Source organism: Rattus norvegicus, chromosome 17 (genome assembly GCF_021556685.1).
Source record: "Rattus norvegicus strain SHRSP/BbbUtx chromosome 17, alternate assembly SHRSP_T2T, whole genome shotgun sequence".
Classification (NCBI taxonomy): Eukaryota; Metazoa; Chordata; class Mammalia; order Rodentia; family Muridae; genus Rattus; species Rattus norvegicus.
In genome coordinates this window covers 15,521,679-15,540,337 of record NC_141550.1, presented here as the reverse complement: position 1 = coordinate 15,540,337, position 18,659 = coordinate 15,521,679, and the positions used below count along the sequence as shown (strand labels likewise).

At 50.9% G+C, this 18,659-nt stretch overlaps 1 protein-coding gene across 50 annotated transcripts in view; it reads right to left on the bottom strand.

Moving 5' to 3' along the window:
- Wnk2 (WNK lysine deficient protein kinase 2) overlaps nt 1-18,659 on the bottom strand; it is a 109,366-nt gene that overhangs the window by 16,708 nt on the left and 73,999 nt on the right. For 19 of the 50 annotated variants that reach the window (NM_001443931.1, XM_087590433.1, XM_087590440.1 and 16 more), the window contains 11 exon segments: nt 2,245-2,924; nt 3,022-3,110; nt 5,081-5,156; nt 5,413-6,233; nt 12,158-12,277; nt 12,831-12,876; nt 12,990-13,160; nt 15,819-15,935; nt 16,004-16,172; nt 16,964-17,013; nt 17,474-17,767. In NM_001443931.1, the coding sequence (NP_001430860.1) occupies nt 2,245-2,924; nt 3,022-3,110; nt 5,081-5,156; nt 5,413-6,233; nt 12,158-12,277; nt 12,831-12,876; nt 12,990-13,160; nt 15,819-15,935; nt 16,004-16,172; nt 16,964-17,013; nt 17,474-17,767 (2,633 nt within the window). 50 annotated transcript variants of the gene reach the window in all.

Here is an 18,659-nt window from a genome sequence, read left to right as displayed (position 1 = left end):
GCTTTCAATGGCACTATAGAGGCCAGGTCAAGTTTTCAGACATATAGCGTCACAATCAAACATTGTCTCAATAGCCGAGGAAGCACACTTGCTTCTGCTTACAACTAAAGCCCTATGACATCCACACAGACAGAAAATTAGCAGATGCCTGGGACCAAGACGGCTTTATTTCCCTTTGACTCACTCTCTCTCTCTCTCTCTCTCAAACAGGATCTCGTTTCCCTCAGATTTGCTATAATAGCCAAACATGAGCTTGGACTCACGATTCTCCTGCTTCTACCTCCAAGTGCTGGGATTATAGGTGTGGAACACTGTGCAGAGCTGGTCTACCTCTGCTTATTAGGGCATATCAGGGCAAGGTGTATTATTTACCCCCATGAAAGGCAACGGAGGAAGCAGGAAGGTGACTTAGAGAGTGACCGGCACTGTGTGAGACTGCCTGATGAACAGCTCCACTAGTCTACTGCAGAGGGCCACTGTCACGGTTATGGTGCCAGTAGACTGCAGATAGAACAGGGTGTGGGCGGGGCAGTCTCCAGGACAGGGAAGGGAAGAATGCAGGTCCCTGCTGGGACCTATGGGTCTCACTTACCACCTCCCCTGCTACCCTCCTGCCGTGGTAGGAGCTGAACATCACTGTACTTAGGAGGCCTGGTATCACTCTGACATGGGCCCCAGCCTACTTCCTCCATCTCTTATGTTGGGAAAACGGGTGTTTTTTAAACAGTTGAAAATGAGAAGACAAGTGCTAGCCTCCCTCCCACATCTTCAGTGGTGGCCAATCTTTTGTTTTAAGAAAGAATTTCCGTTATGGATACCTCTGGCTGGCTTGGTGCTCAATATGTAACCTAGGCTAGTCTTGAGCTTTCTGCAATCCTCTTAGCTCGATCTCCAGAGTACTGGAATTATAGAAGAGGTGTTAAGCCTTGCTCTCTAAATTTTTTAAAAAAGACTTTCTTTAGCTAAATAAAAATAAAAATTATCAAAGACCTATTGAGTAAAATGCCTGCTATGGAAGATGAAGTTCTGAGCTTGGTCTGAAGCACACCTGTTACCCCAGCTCACCTGTAACCCCGGCACACCTGTAACCCTGGCACATCTGTAACCCCAGCACTGCAGAGGAAGAAACAGGAGGATGCCTATGGTATCCTGACCAGGAAGTCTCGACAAATTTGTGAACCTAGGTTCAATAAGATACTCTTAAAACTAAGGGGAAAGCAATGAGACATATGATCTTGACCTCTCTGAACTCTTGATCTGCATACACAAAGGTATGTATGCATACATGCACACTGACACATACTAGTATACACACACACACACACACACACACACACACACACACACACCAATCAATCAATAAACACCAAGTGGAAAAGTGGTTTTTCTCCCTGCAAATTTAGGGAGAGATAGAAGTATTTCCAGAGGAAGGCTGTCTGCCTTTGGGTCTGTTGGGGTCAGCAGACAAGACTCCTTCTTTAGGATTCAGAGCAGAGGTCTCCAGTGGTGCCCGCTCCTCCATTTCTTCACCTCAAGAGAAGTTCCACTATGGTCACCTTGCTAAGAGCCCCAAGACTGGCAGTCTTCATACCCCACTGCCCCAGAATCTTGCAGAAACTTTGCATTTTCAGTGTCTCCTCCTCTCTCAGGGCACCTGAGCTCATTTAGACACTTGAAGCAAATCTCTGCTCTCCAGCCGCTGGTGGTGCCTCACGGGCCACACTCCAGGAGCTTCCCTGCCAAGTTCTACCCTCCCACCCCAAAGGGTAGCTCAGGACATTGGTGATCCATGATCATAGACGGGCAGAGTGAGTACTTTCTGGGTGAGAGGCAAGCTGAGAGAGACAGATTCTGAGACAGGGAGGGATGGGCAGATCAACAGAGAAGGAAGGAGGTAAGGAAGGACAGTCTGAAGAAGATGCAGGTCTCCTGACCCCAGCATGGACTCTGAGAGCCAACAATAGTCATGCAGGTGGCAGAGCGTGGCTGCCCCAGTGCAAAAACATCCTAGAGGGAGCCTCAGCTTGGAGGGTAGAAGTTAACTGGCTTCTTTGCTGTCCAATTGCCCTGACTAGAGCCTACCAGTAGACACCTCGTGGCTTGATCTAACTTCCATCCAATAGAATTGACTAGGTCTAGGCTGTCTAGATGGACCCTCCCCAGGCATGGAGGCTACAACCCCCTCCCTGTGCTGACTGGGTGAGCCCCACTCCGGCTAGGCAAGCCACACCCTCCAAAACGTACTTTTCCCGCAGGCTGCGCAGTTCCTTCTTTATGTCTGCGTCCTCAAACTCCGAGTCGTTGTCACTGCTGATGTAGGATGACTGGGAGTGGAAGGAGGTGATACTGATGGTAGGGACCTTCACACCTGCCCTGCTGGGTGTCTCAGGGCCCAGCGAGCCAGCCCTTGATGACCTGTGCAGGAAGGCAGTGGCCTTCTTCACAAAGTCACTTGCCACGCCACCGCTCCCCGGCAGGGAGGACTGCTTCTGCACCTGGGTCCTCCTTCTTGGGCATTCATCCCCAGAGTCACTGGAGGCAGGCTCCTCAACGCCAACCTCGATGGAGGAGGCTGTCTGTACTCGACGAACTGCCAGCTTCACCTCAGGGCTAGAGGGGATCTCATCCAGGTAGACATCAGGTGGGGCGGAGTACCGCAGGCTGTGAGGTGACGCCAGAGTCCACTCGTCTTGTGTGCTGACCACGGAGAAGCGGCCCACAGTTTTGGCTGGAGAACTGCTGTCCTGCTGCCCTGGCCGCTTATGGGGGGACCCGGAGTCCCGGACGCCACGCAGCTGGGCTGGGCTGCCCTCTGTGAAGGTCCCTGGGCAACTCTGCATGGGTGCTACCAAGGTTTCTCTGAGAGCACTACCATTCTGATCTTTGGGATCCATGTGCGTAGGGACGGAAGAAACGGAGGTATCCTGAGGGAGGGATGGAAATGAAGAGTCTGTGAGACCTAGCTGAAGTCAGAATTCCCTGCCCTCTTCTGGCTAAGGGCGTGTTAAGAGTCTCCTTTACCTGGGGGACACTGGGTGCTGTGGGGGAGTCCGAGGCCACCTGCCCTGTGTCACTGTCACAGCCCAGTGTGTTGCTGGAAGAGGACTCTGCTGTAGGAATATGACAGAGTTACTGAGGCTGGGGAGGGAATAGTAAGGGACTGCTCACAGCCCAGAGGCCCACACAGTGGGAGTACGGCTGCTGGGCATTCCAGGGGTTCTGAAGACTGAGAATGCACTGTGGTACCCTATCTGGGGACATCACATCCTGGGAGACAGCCGCAAGCACGGAGAAGGGAAGACGTGTTAGGTGGACCACACTGTACTCTGGTGGCCAAAACCTTTTCTCAGAAGCTTCTGGCTTTAGGAGGGCCTCAGAGGATGTCATAGAGCAGATCCTAGCCCTACTTAGTGGGGCACAGGGAGTGCCTGCTACACACACCATCCCCCAGGTACTCTGTTTTCAGAGTGGGCTAGTACGATGTTTCCGGCAAGCTTCCTTAGGCTGCTTAGAAGAGCCGAGGAGAAAATCCCAGCTAGGAAGTATGTGTGAGCAGAGAGACCTTTTCATGATGTGGCAAGTCCCAGGTAGGCTAGGGCCAGAATTGGGCCACATGACACCTGGGATGGGGGAGGGGAGAGCACAGGCACCCATGAGGTCTCCAGGGGGTCACCACATACCAAGACAAACCACAGACTGACACATGGACTTACTTACACAAGTGTGCCCTGTATACCCTATATAGGAACCTCACATTTCAGAGGAGACCCAAACCCAGTCTCTATTGTATGTCCCCAACTTGTAGGCAACACTCGATCCCTTTCCTCACTGCACACCTCCAGGCTCTCAGTACCGACTGCATTCCATCAGTTTCTGTGCCTGTTACAAAGTTCACCTGTTTTGGGCCAGGTGTGGCAGTGCACGCCTTTAATCCCAGCATTAGGAGGCAGAGGCAGGAGCATCTTAAAGTTCAAGGCCAGTCTGGTCTACAAAGGAAGCTCCAGGACAGCCAGGGCTACACAGAGAAACCCTGTCTTTAAAAAAAAAAAAAAAATCCACTCATTTAGACCCGGATCATCAGTCAGCCTTTTGCAGCAACCCTTCTACTGCCTACCACACGTTCTGAACTCTTAAGAGTAAGGTAACCCCCTATAGGACACAGAGGCTCCACTATCTCTTTCTATAAATGACCTGGGATAGAGACCTCAGCCAAGGCTGGCACTAGGTTAGGGTCACTGAAGAGCTGCCTCCAGCCTCAAGGAGCCCAGAAGCCAATACAGCCACCCCTTGGGTCCACCAGGTGGAGCTGGACTGCACCCCTCACTGCCAAGGTTGTTCATACCCGAGGCGTCGCTTGCTAACTACTGCCAGGTCCCTCTGCTTCCTAACACTTACCCTGCAGATCCCCACAAAATCTGGTGAGGAGCCCTGGCACCTTAGAAAGCAGAGCGGACTCCTAGGGTGACGACTCAGATGTCTGATAACAAATCAGGAACTGTATGATCTCAGCAACTGGGAAGGCTGAGGCAGGGATCAATGCAAGTGCAAGGCCAGCCTGGGCTACAGAGCTATCTCAGAAGAAAAAGGAGGGCTGGTGAGATAGCTCAATAGGCTAAGGTACTTGCCATTGAGTCTGATGATCTAAGTTTAATTCTCAAGATCCTCAGGATGGCGGGAGGGAGCCAACGGCTGCAAGTTGTCCTCTGACCTCCACACACCCCACCAAACCCATGAACCTAAGAGTTCCCCTTAACGTGCACAGCTACTGGGGCCACAGAGGAAAAAAGCAGTGCGATCTAGGGACCCCTCCACACTCTCTCTGTCTCCTTAGCAGTCTAGTCATTAGGGAGCTAGCCGGGGCCCTTGATATGTTTCTCACAAGGCCCTAGTACACCACTCCCTTATTCTGGCTCTCATGTTCCCAGACAGGACTCTTTCTCTGGATTGTGAGAGCGGTTCCTTCTGAAACTCGATGGGCTGTTTCATCCCTGAGAGCATGAGGGTATAAAAGCTCTGGTTTCCGGAAGGCCTGTGGCACCTTCAGAGTGTAGCCTGCGTTACTCTGATCTTGAGATGTTACCTGTCATTGAAGAGGACGCACCCTGTTCCCGCGGGGCCAGGGCCCACCCTGCAGGAGCCGTTTCTGACTTTTCCAACTAAGAGAAGAAAAACAAAAAGAACTGTGAGCGCGGTTTATCAACATCTCAGGAACTAAATCCCAAACCACTGATCTGCTACCTCTACAACCGGAACTGTCCCCTGGCCTGCCCTGCCTCCTCCGTATAAACAACTGAGCTGAATTGCTTGGCACCACACACCAAGACGGCCAGTCAGGCCCTGCATAGCTGGGATGCCTGCCCACCTCCAGCCATGGCCAAGGGAGTGGGCACTGGGGTGAATTGAACTACTCACTGAGGGCTGGCTCTGCTGGGTGAGGCTTGGGGTCTTGTCACTCAAGGCCGAGGGGAGGTCTCCTCGAAGGGGCTCCAGGGTGAAGTCTCTGTCGTTTGCCTCCAAGGGGGTCCCAGCCGAGGCTGAGGAGGTGGGCACATGCTCCTGGTAGAGCAGAGTCCGCAGTTTCTCATCCAGACTCTTGATGGTGTTGTCCACGAAGCCCACCCTAGGGGGTGGCCCTTCCCCATCAGATTCCAAGGCTGAGGGTGGTGGTGGGGGAGCAGTAGGCCCCAGAGGGGGACTGGGAAGCTGGGGAGCTGCCAGACCTATAGTCCCCACTGTGATGGGCAGTGGGGGTGGTGGCTGACTCGGTACAGATTGTACAGCCCCAGTGGGAGGGCTGGGCTCTGGCATTGAAGCAGACAGGGTCCCTCCTTGAGTGCTGACCTCCTTGGTTGAGATGGGCTCTCCCAGACCTGTGGAGCAGTGAGAGGCCTCCAGAGCTGGAGTGCAAGGTCCTTGGCCAGTGCTAAGGGGCTGGGCAGCACCCTGGGCACGATGTGTCTCGGCCAGTGGGTGGAGGGTCTCATGAACACTGGCTGGTCCTTGATGAGTCCCTGGACCTCCTGCCTGCATGGCAGTCCCTGCTGCTGACTCTGGCACGGTGCTGGTGGCTGGTGCTGCGGGCATTACAGAAGTCACAGGAGGGGAAGATGGGGCCGTGGGGGCTGATGCTCCACCAGGAGGGTTGCTGGAGCCTGCCTGGCTCAGGAGCTGCTGAGCAGCTGGGAAACTGGGTTTGTCCGTCAAGGACAGCTGGTCTGGATAGGGTGCTGGGTCTAGGAGAAAAAGGGATCGATTGGGATCATTTGCCCCAACTCTCTTCATCCAGCTCTTTTCTGTCTACACTGATGACTATCTGCTTGAGACTCCGGCAAACTTATCTTTGTTCCCCCAAGGGGCCAGGTACCTGTCTGTCATTCTGTCCCCTCATGCCCAGTGCTGTCAGCCTCCTGATTCTCACCTATGGCCCTCTGCCCCTATAGAGGACCCTATGGTATTCTACATCATCCGTCCTCACCATCTGATTGTAGCACTTGTCACGCATGGCCTTCGCACCACCACCCATCTGCCTATGCTGCTTGTCTATGCTGGACAAAACTTGAGCATGAATTTACAAAGTGAAGGCGTGGAGGGAAACAATGGGTTATATTTTCTTCCATGCCCCAGAGCAAGGCAAAAACCCAGAACCTTCCAATCCACCAGATGCCCAGTGTTTGGTGCATTCAGTACGGAGAATCGGCAAGGAATCCTGGGAATGCACGCTCTGGGCATCATGTAAGATGCAGTCCAACAGTGTCCTGCTATAGCACCCAAGGCCCTAAAGGAAGTCACAGGGACTGTGGTGAGAATCAAGGGGAGGGCACAGGCTGTGGCATGTCCTAAACCAGTTTCTCACTTTCAAACCAGAAGCCCTGTGTCCTTTCGCAAACATGAACATCATGCTCAAGACTGGCTGGGGAGTTGGCCCTATGCACAAAGCGCCTGCTATTCAAGCATAAACCTGAGTTAAGATCCCGAGCGTTGGGTTTGGGGATTTGGCTCAGTGGTAGAGCGCTTGCCTAGCAAGCGCAAGGCCCTGGGTTCGGTCCCCAGCTCCAGGGGTGGGGGGGAAAGATCCCCAGCATCTGCCTAGAAGACAAACATGGTGGCCCATGGGTGTGTGTGGAGACAGGTTGATCTCTGCAGCTCACTGGACAGCCACCCTAGCCAAATTGGGAAGTTTCAGGTTCAAGGAGAGACCCTTTCTCAGGAAATAAATGGCTGCCTTAAAAAAAAAAAAAAAAAAGATGGAAAGCCATCAAGACTCCCAATACCAACTTGCAGCCTCCACACATGTGTACACATGTAGACCCCCCCCAACATGTGCAAACACCATACCTGCACATAGTCTCTCATGCACATACACAATGAAAACCATAACCTGGGGTGGTTTTATCCCCTCTCTTATCCCCAGATCCACATGGAGCCTCCTCCCTACCCCACCAAAGGTAAATGACTGACAGCTTCCCCTCCCGTGATACCGATGGTACTGGCATGTCTTCTAAACAGTATCCTTGCTTCTATGGTTTGAAATGTTCTATCCATGGGTGGTGGTACACAGGTGCCCTTGTCCAGCACCCAAAGATGCGGCTGGTCACAGAGAACCTCTGGCTGATAAGGCACCTCCTCCCTCCCTTGGGGAGTGGGAGAGGTCTGACTTCCGGTTGTGTAAACAGTTAATAAGAAGTCAACCCTTTTAAATTCTCAAGTACACAGCATGGGACTAGCTTGCATAACTGAATGAAATCTGCTGTATAGCCACCGTCTGTCCTGTCAATCACCACTCTGCTCTCTGACTGTTCAGACACCTCCTTAACGTACAGTGGCATGCTATTTGTGTTTTTGTGAATGGCTTCTTTCATTCAACGTAACACCTCGCAGGGATACATTGTTGCCGATGACTGGATTTCCTTTTTAATGGCTCAGTAGCAATCTACTAGGTATACACATGTTCTCTCTAGCCAATATCCTGTAAACATTCCATTTGTTTCCATTTGACTATGGCAAAGGATGCTGCATGACACAGGGGAGCAGAAATTCTACCAGAACTCGCTTTCAGTTCACTTGAATACTCCCATATGTGGGGTTGCTAAACCATGTAACAGTTCAGCTTTGATTTCGTGAAGAAACTGCATGCGGCTTCCGATGACATCTGTCCTAATCTACATTCTCACTAAATGTACAGATGGCTCCCCATTGCTCCACATCCTTGCCAGTATTTTCTGTCTTTTGTCTTTGTTTGGCTTTTACATCTGTGTGCAAGCGTGCACACACACCATGGCAACAGTGTGGTGGTCAGAAGAAATCTTGCAGAAGTCGCTTCTCTCCTATGCGGGTGTAGGCTCTAACTTGAGTCACAGGGCTTGGAAGCAAGCACGTTTATCCACTGAGTCAGCTCAGCTGTGAGCCACTGTGTGGTTGCTGGGGACCAAGCCTGGGTCCTCTGCAAGAACAGCCAGTGTTCTGTTTTTTTTGTTTTATTTTTGTTTGTTCGTTTCTTTTTCGAGACAGAGTTTCTCCATGTAACAGCCCTGGCTGTCCTGGACTTGCTCTGTAGACCAGGTTGGCCTTGAACTCATAGAGATCCACCTGCCTCTGCAGGTGCTTTACTCCCTGGAGTGCTGGGATTAAAAGTGTACTCCACCGCACAGGCCTGTGCCAGCACATGCTCTTAACCACTGAGCCTTCTCTCCAGTCCCACCCACCTTTTTACCTACCTACACTATTTACATTTCTAGTAGACACATCTATTTAGCTCAAGTTGTAAGGTTTATTATGCTATTAAACATTTTTTATTATTTTCTAGGAATTTTTCTTCCCCTCTAGTGTTTTTTTTGGTTTTGTTTTGTTTTGTTTTGTTTTGGTTCTTTTTTTCGGAGCTGGGGACCGAACCCAGGGCCTTGGCGCTTCCTAGGCAAGCGCTCTACCACTGAGCTAAATCCCCAACCCCTTGTTTTGTTTTTTAAGTTCTCTCTCCTCTTTCCTTTTGGATTACTTGACTCGTCTTTTAATTTGATTTTATTTATTATGATTTTGAGTTCATCCTTTTGAACAGTTCTTTTTAATGGTTATGCTAAGAATTCCAAAGCACACACTCGACTTCCCAATCTTCTTCGACTTCATTGGAAATCGTAGTCCACTGAGAGCCACTTCAGCGGGAATGCGGAAGCCTTGCAGACACAGACTACTTTGCCTGCCTTCTCACAGCTGTGTTCCCGATCTACGCAGATGAAAAGTTCATCTGCTTTATGGTTCTGAAACTTCAACTGCCACATTTCAAATGACTCAAGAGGAGAATGATCTGTTATAACCACCCCCTGATTACACACACACACACACACACACACACACACACACAAATTGTTCTTCTTACATCCTGATGACGCTGTCTGGGGTTGTCTCCCTTCTGTCTGAAGATCCTGAAGCTTGCAGAGTAGGTGCTCTGGAAGCAAATTTTCTGAGGCATAAGGGTCACTTTCTCTGAAGACAGAGGTCTTGGTCATTGGGGCCTTTCTTTTACCGCCTTTCACATGAGTTGGGTTGTTTCTGGACATCATGGCTTCCATTGAGAAATCTACAGCTCTGTAAAGGTCACCTCTTCCTTCTGGTGATATTTTTTCTGGCTGCCTTTGCTTTTGAGTTTCCAGCAGACTGATGCTGTGTTCAGGCATGGTTTTTCTCCAGTCTCACCTGCTTAGAATTTGCTTGGTTTCCTAAATATCCAGGTTCTACCTCTGGCAAAATCTGGGGTACTTTGAGCATTACTTTCTCTACATCCTTTTTCTATGTTCTCTTTCCTCTCCTGAGCTCTGGTACAATGTCAGAGCTTCTGTAGACCCTTGAAGCTCTGCTCATTTTACCCCACTTTCTTCCCTGTGCTCTAGCTACATAATTTGGATTATTTCAATTTTTAGTGTTAAAACTTGCACGCGTTTTTTTTTTTTTTCTTCTTCTTCTTCTCTGTATCTTTCTTCCCTTGACACCTTCTACTTAACATTTGTTTCAAGAATGTTTGTGACTGGTGGTTCAGTCACATTTATAATGGCAGCTTTGAGCTGCCAGATCATCCAACATCTGTGTCATCTCGCTAATGGGCAGGTTAGCTTTTTCCACGAAGCTGACATTTCCTAGGTTTCTACTTGCCAAGTAATTTTTGGGTTCTATTTCCAATATCTTGAATGACATATCAAACTTCAAATTTTTTTTGGCTGCTATGATGACTGCTGGTATTTTTGCTTCAGCTGACGGTCAACATGACCAGGAGTAGTGACCTGCAGATTGCAGCCTGCCTTTGATGGGCCATGGTTACAAGTTGGATCAATTTTCAATACTTTTTTTTTTCAGGACTAATCTATTTGAAACTGGTTCAGTCTCTTAGAGGCCAGTCAGAAACCTGGGTGGGCTTTATCCCTTAGCTTGGTTGCCAGTTTTATATGCTAATCAGAGTGCCACCTGTGTGTGTAACACACACACACACACACACACACACACACACACACACACACACACACACCCCAGCTGAGAGTATATCAAAGACTTCAGAAACTGAGACTACCTTCTGAGATTCTCCCATTGTGTGCCCTTGTGATATTTCTTGTTCCCTTGGACTTCCTGCTCTGAACCACACTGGTCAGAAACCAGCCAGTTTTATGACTGTGTCAGGTGGGTCTGGGCAGTGGAGAACATAAGAAAATCAGCAGTTTTCAGGATGCTACCACAGCTCCAGAGCTCTCCCCTCAAGGTTCAGCTGGCTCCTGCTCCATACATTTCCCTAGGCACCAGGGCTCCTCTCTGAAGGCCTGCCTCTTTCAGTCTCTCAGACACAGCCTCAGCAGGGGCACCCAGATGCCTGGGCTTTACAGCCCTTCTCTCTCCAGTTTAGTAGCTGCAGCCTTGCTCAGACACTCCTGTAGGATGGGAGATGCTCCCAGTTGCAAAGGGGCCAAGACTTGGCTTATGTCTGGTTTCTGTACCCCTAATTAGGACCTGATACATTTTCACTGTCTTCAGGTTTCCAGTGCCTTTGACCTGTGAGTTTCAGAACTCATCAAGTCTTTTGGTCCTCCCCTGTGGATAGTTAATTCTGTCACCTACTTCTCCATCCCAAGGGCCCCACCATATCCAAACTTTCTGTGAATGGTTTCCAGGATCCATTCCAGTATGTAGATGATTGGTGAAGGTTTAACTGTGCTCTTAGTGCCACTTCACTACCTGTTAATGTCATACCACGTGGTGACACATCATAGTCCTACCCTATGGCACAGTAAAATGTATCTAGCCTTGTGACAGGACTTTCCTCAAACCAGGGAGTGTATATAGGTCAAGGAAAATGGATTATGTGAAGAGATCCTCATGTGAGGATCACCAGCCCCTGGCCTCTCAGAAGAGGCTGAGTCCACACCAAGCATCCTTCACTGAACCTTACTATTAAGATGACCTCCTTCCTGTGGTAACAAATCTCCAAAAGTATTAATGGGATTCGCTGGAAACATATAATAAGGCGGTAAAACTGACTTACATATCCTCTTCACGAGTGTAGTATACTGACTGGAAACCCAAGCTACTTAACGATCAGCTTTCTTGCCAAGTGGTGAGGAATTGAAGCTTAAGTTTGTTCCAATGACTAGTTCTGCCTTCTAAAATCATAGACATAAAAGACTTAACCAACGTGCCGAAGGGGAAGTTTACAGATATCTGTGGGTGCAGGCAGTCTCAGGTGCAGATAAATGACACGGACTGTCATCCATGTGACGACAGAGAACTAAGTAGTCTCAGAACCCACCATGCAGAGCAAGATTCAGAGAGCATGTGCACCATGGGTATACAGAAGGTGACGAGGACAGGTAAGGGAGACAGTTCCCACAATCATTGTGCTGGCACCTCTCGTGAGTGGCGAGAATAAAGACAGCTCAAGACAGTGCTGCCCCGAAAAAACAAAACAAAACAAAACAAAAAACAGCTGAGAACAGGAAGAAATGGTAACACGACCTCCTCAGCTTTGGAGGGACAGCACGGGTCAGCAGCAGCAGCAGCAGCAGCAGCAGCAGCAGCAGCAGCAGCTGTCATGGTACCAGGTACCCCATGTCTCCTAGCCCAGGGTTGCACAGACAGGAGCTCCTGAGCTGTTCGGGAAGGTGGTCTGGGTTCAGTGTACTCCTACCTTGGCTGGCTTCTGGCTGCAAAGAGCTTAGAGGAAGTGGGGGTGATGACTCAGAAGTGTCTGCTGCTGGGTGCTCAGCCACTGGACAGATGATAAACCACCTCTTCCCCGTGTGCAAGACTGAGAAACAGAGCAGAAAGAGGTGCTAGGAGAAAACCGGTACCTCTAGGATAGGGGGCCATACCAGACCCCATGAGGAGCTCTAGTAAGCTCATCCCATCTGTGGAATTTTCTCCCAAGGGAGTGGGCAGGGACTCAAGCTCTCTCTCAGAATCCTAAACAGCTTCCCTCCATGGCTTCCTGCAGGCCCCTTGATAAGGAGACCTTGGGAAAGGAATTCCATCCACTCCTTTCAACCAGAAGAGTATAGGGTGGGCACCCTGCCAGACACGCAAAAAAGCCTGATTCAGTTCTTGGGGTGTCTATAGCACCAGCTTTGAAGAAAGTAATGGCAGTCAGAGGTTAGTGGTTGCTGGGACAGGGTAGCCATTACCAACCGAGAGACCAACATCACCACTCCTACAATCCTTCTGGTAGCAGCCAAAGCCCGTGCTGCTATGCTCAACAGGGAGCTTCTGTCAGATGCCTGCTTTAGATCACAGAGGATGCAGGGAAATGGTTCTTTCCTGAGGCTGGCTACTCTGCCAGGTACTGCTGTAAGAGACAGACTTACCATTCTGCTGATAGACAGGGGCATTGGCTTGGGACTGTCCATTCTCCTGCATGAGGGAAAGGGATTGTTGGGTCAGAAGTCTTGCTCACTGAGAGCTTTTTTTTCTGAGCCTCTTGCCTGCTGCACCCACCAGCATGCCCTGGGGACCTGGGCTCTCACCTCCCCCGTGGTCAGACCACAGGTACCCAGGTGTGGAGGGCTGGTCCCTGTATCAGAGCCATGATCAGCATCCGTGTCCTCACTGAGCATATCTTCTGCCTTGTCCATGACGTCCTTCATCTGCTCGATAAACGTCTCTCGCTCAGCGGGCAGGATGAAGTCATGCTCTACCTACAAAGAGACATGGGACTGCAGGTGTCAACCTTCCATAGACTATGGCTGCTTTGAGGCTCTATAAGGACACGCATACCTCTACCCTGCCCTAGGTATCCAGGGAAGACAAGACAAAGAAAGGGGTGTCCCCTGGTTGGGTCTCTGAATAGCCAAGGGTGAAAGTTGATGGCCCCAGAGACACAGGAATGCGGTTGAAGCTGAAAACCCTATCCCACACAACCGGATGGCCTCATGTGGCACAGCTTTCCTGAAGCAAGAGCTGAAGCCCAGGCTAGCCCAAGAATTTCCAAGAAAAATAGGTGAACTAGTACTGGGTCTTGGGCAGAGGTCCTAATAGGGACACAAGCACCAGATAATGAGCCACACCTATTTTCCTAATAATATTAACAAGAATACAATTGTTTTTAGACAGGGTCTTATTGAGTAGTCCTGGCTGTCCTAGAACGCACTATGTAGACCAGGCTGGCCTCTAACGTGCATAGACACTCTGCCCCTGTCTTCCAAGTACTGACTGATACTACAGGTGTGCAACCCTGTGACTGGTTCCCCAGTCACTTTCCTATCGGCTGTCTTTACAGTTCATCTTCACAGACCTCTTGTCCTACAGCCCCACGGCTCATCTCAGCTCTTCCAAAGTCACGTCAGACTCAAATGAACTGAACAGGCAGATCTCTGGGTCTCATCCTTGCTGCTGTCCCAGTAAGGAACAATACCACAATTTCTCCAGCTAATGGTCTTTGGACCTTAGTGTCCAAGCACAGGCCTTTCCAGCACCCACTTCGACCAGATATTGCCCTCCTGGCAGACCAGGTCTGCATCTAGGAACCCATGATTCTATAATGCCTGCGTGGGCTGCCTCCTCATGGTCAAGGAGTTCTGGTAGAATTGACTGTCTTCCATTCCTCACCCAGCAGCAGGGACAACGAAACAGCCTTGGCCTGGGATGTGGAGGTAACTAGAATGCTAATACCATAACCCGGATATCAGGGCCTCTGGGCTAGGCTCACCAGGATACAGTCATTGCCCTTAATGCTCCCGGGGGTGACCTTGGCCCACTGTGTCTTGGCCACCTTAGGCAGATTGAGCACGATTGATCTCTCCCTGTACAATTGCTCCAGGGAGAGACACCAACTGTCTTCTTTCCTAGGGGGTCTGTAGTACCTGCTCTTTCTAACCATTTCTTCCCATTCATATAGATGTGTAGCCTCACACATGCCTGGACCATCCATCCTCTGTGAGTCGGCCTGTGGCTCCTACCAGATAGCCAAAGAATAGTATTCTTCCAATCACCTAGACTATAACCCCAGGAGTACCACTGCTCCCCCGATGAGGCTAAGGCTGCCCTCCTTAGCTACCCAGCCCCGAGTGTGGCTTGCAGGCTGTAAGTGCAGGGCTGCCTGAGGGGCTAGTGCAGCAGCTGTGTAATCAAGAGCACCCAGGCGGGCGACACAGGCTGAAGCATGCAAAAGCGTGTGGAGTGTTATACATCTGGCAAAGCTAAACGCAAGCCCCCTATGGCTTCCTGATAGGAATAGGTTTCTTCTTCTTAAGAAGAAATTAAAGAGATCGAAAACACACTTAAAAATAAAACAGGGAAGAACATAAAAATTCGGGGTTCAAGTGTGAATTGAAACCAAAACCAAGCTAAATTCAAACACCTGGTTTCCTCTTCACAGTGGTCTGCCAGGGTAATCAGCCCAAGACCCAAGGAGTGCAGCATCCCACATGTGGCAAGATGGTCCCGGACGAGGCAAAGCTTGTCTAACACCCGTGATGACCAATAATTATCGTCAAGTCAAAGGACCTGGAGTCACCCAGGAGACAAAGCTCTGGGCACGTTTATAATGGGCTTCCTACCTTAGGTTCATTGAGATGGGAAGGCCCTTCCTAAATGTGGACGGGAGTGCCGGACTGAATACAAAGGAGAAAGCTGGCTGGGTACCAGCATTCGCCTCTCTCTCTCTCTCTCTCTCTCTCTCTCTCTCTCTCTCTCTCTCTCTCTCTCTCTCTCTCTCTCTCTCCTTACTGACTGTGGGTCCAAGGTGACAAGCCATCTCACACTCCTGTTGCCAAGACCTTCTCTAGCCGTGAGCTAAATTAAACACTTCCTTCCCTGCTTCTGTCAGGTGTTTTGTCTCAGCAGTGAAACGAGTAACTGAGTAACTCCCACCATGCCCCAGCCACCATCTACACCTGCGCTTCCACTGACGCCTCCAACCCCAAACGGGCAGGGAGCAAGGCAGGGGGCCATCGGGAAGCATGGGCTGTCTGGACTCTCACATACTGCTTAGTGGGGAGAGCTTTTAGGTAACTAAGTGTCTCAATCCTTTACGGAGTCCGTAGGAGGAGAAAACAATAGAATGAGACTCCGGAGGGCCAGGGTATCCAGGGGAAACCTGAACCTGAGACCAAAAGGATGTAGTTTAGATTGAGAGCTGTGCAGGTGCTTTGCACCTGAATTGTCCTTACACAGGAGTCACCTGCAGGAAGCTGATGCTCTCCCTGGATATCCACAGCTCTGGGGACAGTTGCTAAGTTTTGTGCCCGACCCACAGGCCACCCAAACACCTCCATGCAGGACTGAACTCAACGTTTTAACTTTTACAAGAGTCTACGGACCTCAAGGAGGCGGCCTCACCCCTGACCCAGCCTTACCATGTATGTGGCAATCTCATCTGGAGCGTCCCCATCGAGGTCAAACTTGAAGGTCACCATCTTGTGGTTATGCGTCTCCAGCTGACACTCCACCATCTTGTCCCCCGTGTTACACACCTGTAGGAAGTCACGATCAGATTGCAGAGGACGTCACACCCATGTGCCCCAAACAGCAGGTCACTCACATTCAGGATAGTGAGCCGGGGCCGGCTGGCCCTCTCCTGCCGGGAGCGTGCACGAGTGGACCTACGGTGGTGTTTCCGGGCAGCCCTTCCCTCCAGCCTGCCCGTTCCAAAGGTGCCTTCACAGTTGTCACTCAGATCTCTTCCAGAGGTGACATCAGAACCTCCCAAGCTGAGGGGAAACCAAGGATGTTAACGGCATACATGGATTACCAGAAAATGTCTACCCTCGGAGCTTTAAAGCCTTAAGTGCCTAGAGTTGAGACCTGCAGGAATGATACTCAGCCTGCAAGGGGACCCAAAACCTCTCTCTCTTTTCCTCCAGTGCCCACCCGGTACCACCCAGGGGCCAGGGGAAGCACTAGCTTCCCAGTGACGGGCTGGATGGTTTGCTAGGCCCTTCTGCCTGTGAAGTGGATCTGCATGCTTCTCTTTCCCCATTTGAACAACAAGATCTCAGGCCTTCTGGGATGTTGTGAGGGCTGTGGAGTCCGCTGAGCTTCCTGCTTGCACAACATCCACTTTCCCTCGGTGGTGGGATCCCAGCTCCCTCCCTTACCCACCTCAGTAAGGACCACCACTGCCACCCCAGATCACAGGAGGAGAAACCTGGACATCTGGACCTAGGTATACCACACAGTACTGAGACTCTGCCCATGACCTGCCCCTTTTGGAATGCCCTCAGCACAAGAACTAGTGCTAGGATCCATAGCTCATCAGGGACCAAGGACAACCAGAACTCAACCTGGACTGACGAAGCCCAGAAAGACGCTCCCTGAGCCACTCTGGCTCAGATTTGGGAAAGGGATGTGGGCGTGCAATATCTGTTAAAAAAAATCCTGATAGTGCCCTGGAAAAGTAGGGCAGGATCTGAATGAAAGTGCCAAGCAGTGCTAGGCTGGGCTAAACTGGCTCCTGAGCCTGCACCCGCCCCCCCATCCTGAGGGCGAGGCCGAGCGGTACCTCTCACAGCTCTGTGGGGGGCCCGGGGGTTTGTCTTGTGAGACCTGCTCCTAAAATAAGAACAGAGTAAAGAGAACAGGGTTACATTGTGCTGATCTGCCTCCCCTCAGCAGGGAAGCCAGCCACAGCATGCAGCTGCCTCCCCACCACCTCTGAGGCTCTCCCCACACAGAGCCCAGTGTGTGGTAAGGGTAATCTTTAAAGGCTTAGAGGCAAGCAGATTCTTGAAACCCAGGGTTGCTTCCTTCCACAAATTGCTAACCTACTTTGATCATTCCCTAAAAAGGACACGCAGGGTTTGCAAAAGCCCTCGGCAACCTGTATACACTCTCTGAGGAAAACCCATTTCTGAAATCCATGCTCTTCCTCCTAATGTGGGCCAGGGCAGAGCGAGAGGCAAAGCAGCTTGGAGTAGCTCTGTTCCAGCGCCCCCTGTGCCTCCTGCAAGCTTCCCTCACCTCGAGGGCTGAGACCCCAGGTGGCTTGAGCAGGGGACAGGGGCGCACACACCTCTTGAGCTGCTTCCACCGTCAGCTGGACAGCAGGGCAGGGGCCAGCGACTGCAGGCCCAGTGGGCAGAGGTGGGTTTGTTGGTGGGAGGAGTGTAGAGGTCTGTGTGGGCACACTCTGAGAAGCTGCGACCACCGTAGGGGCCAGAGAGCTGGGGAGCTTGGGCAGGAGCTCAGGGACAGTAGGCAGCAGAGTATCTGGCAGAGGAGGGGAAAGGACAGCAGGCGGCAGGGACACAGCAGAGACTGGAGCAGCAACATCCGTGGTGTACGAAGGAGGGTGGCCCAGCAGGACCTGGGGGGCACAAGGGATAAGAACACAGGCTGAGTGCCAGGGGGCAGTGGCAGAGGCTGTGCCTAGCTACCTCAGTGCACACACCTTAGGAAGGGTGAAGGAAAGACCCTTTCCTATCCCGCGTGTTTCCCGAAAGCAGTCCCTGTCTTAAAGCACATCTGGAGTGTGGATTTGGCAGAAGCGAGAGGACATGAGCCTCCGAACACAGCTCTGTGTGGGAAGACAGAGGCCTAGACGCCTAGGAACTTCAGGATAAGCCCAGATGAAAGAAGAGTTAGAAGGTAACACACACTTAGTGTCTAAGCTGGGCTCTGGTGGTTTCCCTGGTATATCAACATCTTGCTTCTCTAGCCTTCAACCCAGTTCAGAGCATGGGGTAGCTGTTCCTAGTCATAGGTGCACTCTGAAGAGTACTCAGATACCTGCCGTCTCTCAGGAGACAAGGAATTCGGGCTAATTACCCCACCCTCCTGCCCCGTGACTGTTTCTCTCAAATAGCTCTTTGGGAGTGAAAAGTAAAAAAAAAAAAAAAAAGAAAGAGAAAGAAGATTTCGGTGTGAGAACCATCCACAGCCCTGGGAGGGCTGAGAGGCTGGAGATTCAGTCACTTTCTTCTCTCAGGAAAAGGAACAGCAACATTCACTTAGACCTATGCTTGGTTAGCAACCCCTGCAGCCTCAGAGGCCACTTCTTTCCTGGACACACACTCCCTCTGCTGGAAGGGATGCCCGAGGGCAGCCAGCCCAGCTCATCAATAAACTTCCGAAGTTAAATGTAATTTAAAAAAATTTAAAAGGGGGTCAATGCCCTGGATAGTTTTGTGTTAGCTTGACCCAACTGAGAGTCATCAGAGAGGAGAGAGCCTCAGTTGAGGAAACGCATCCCTAAGATC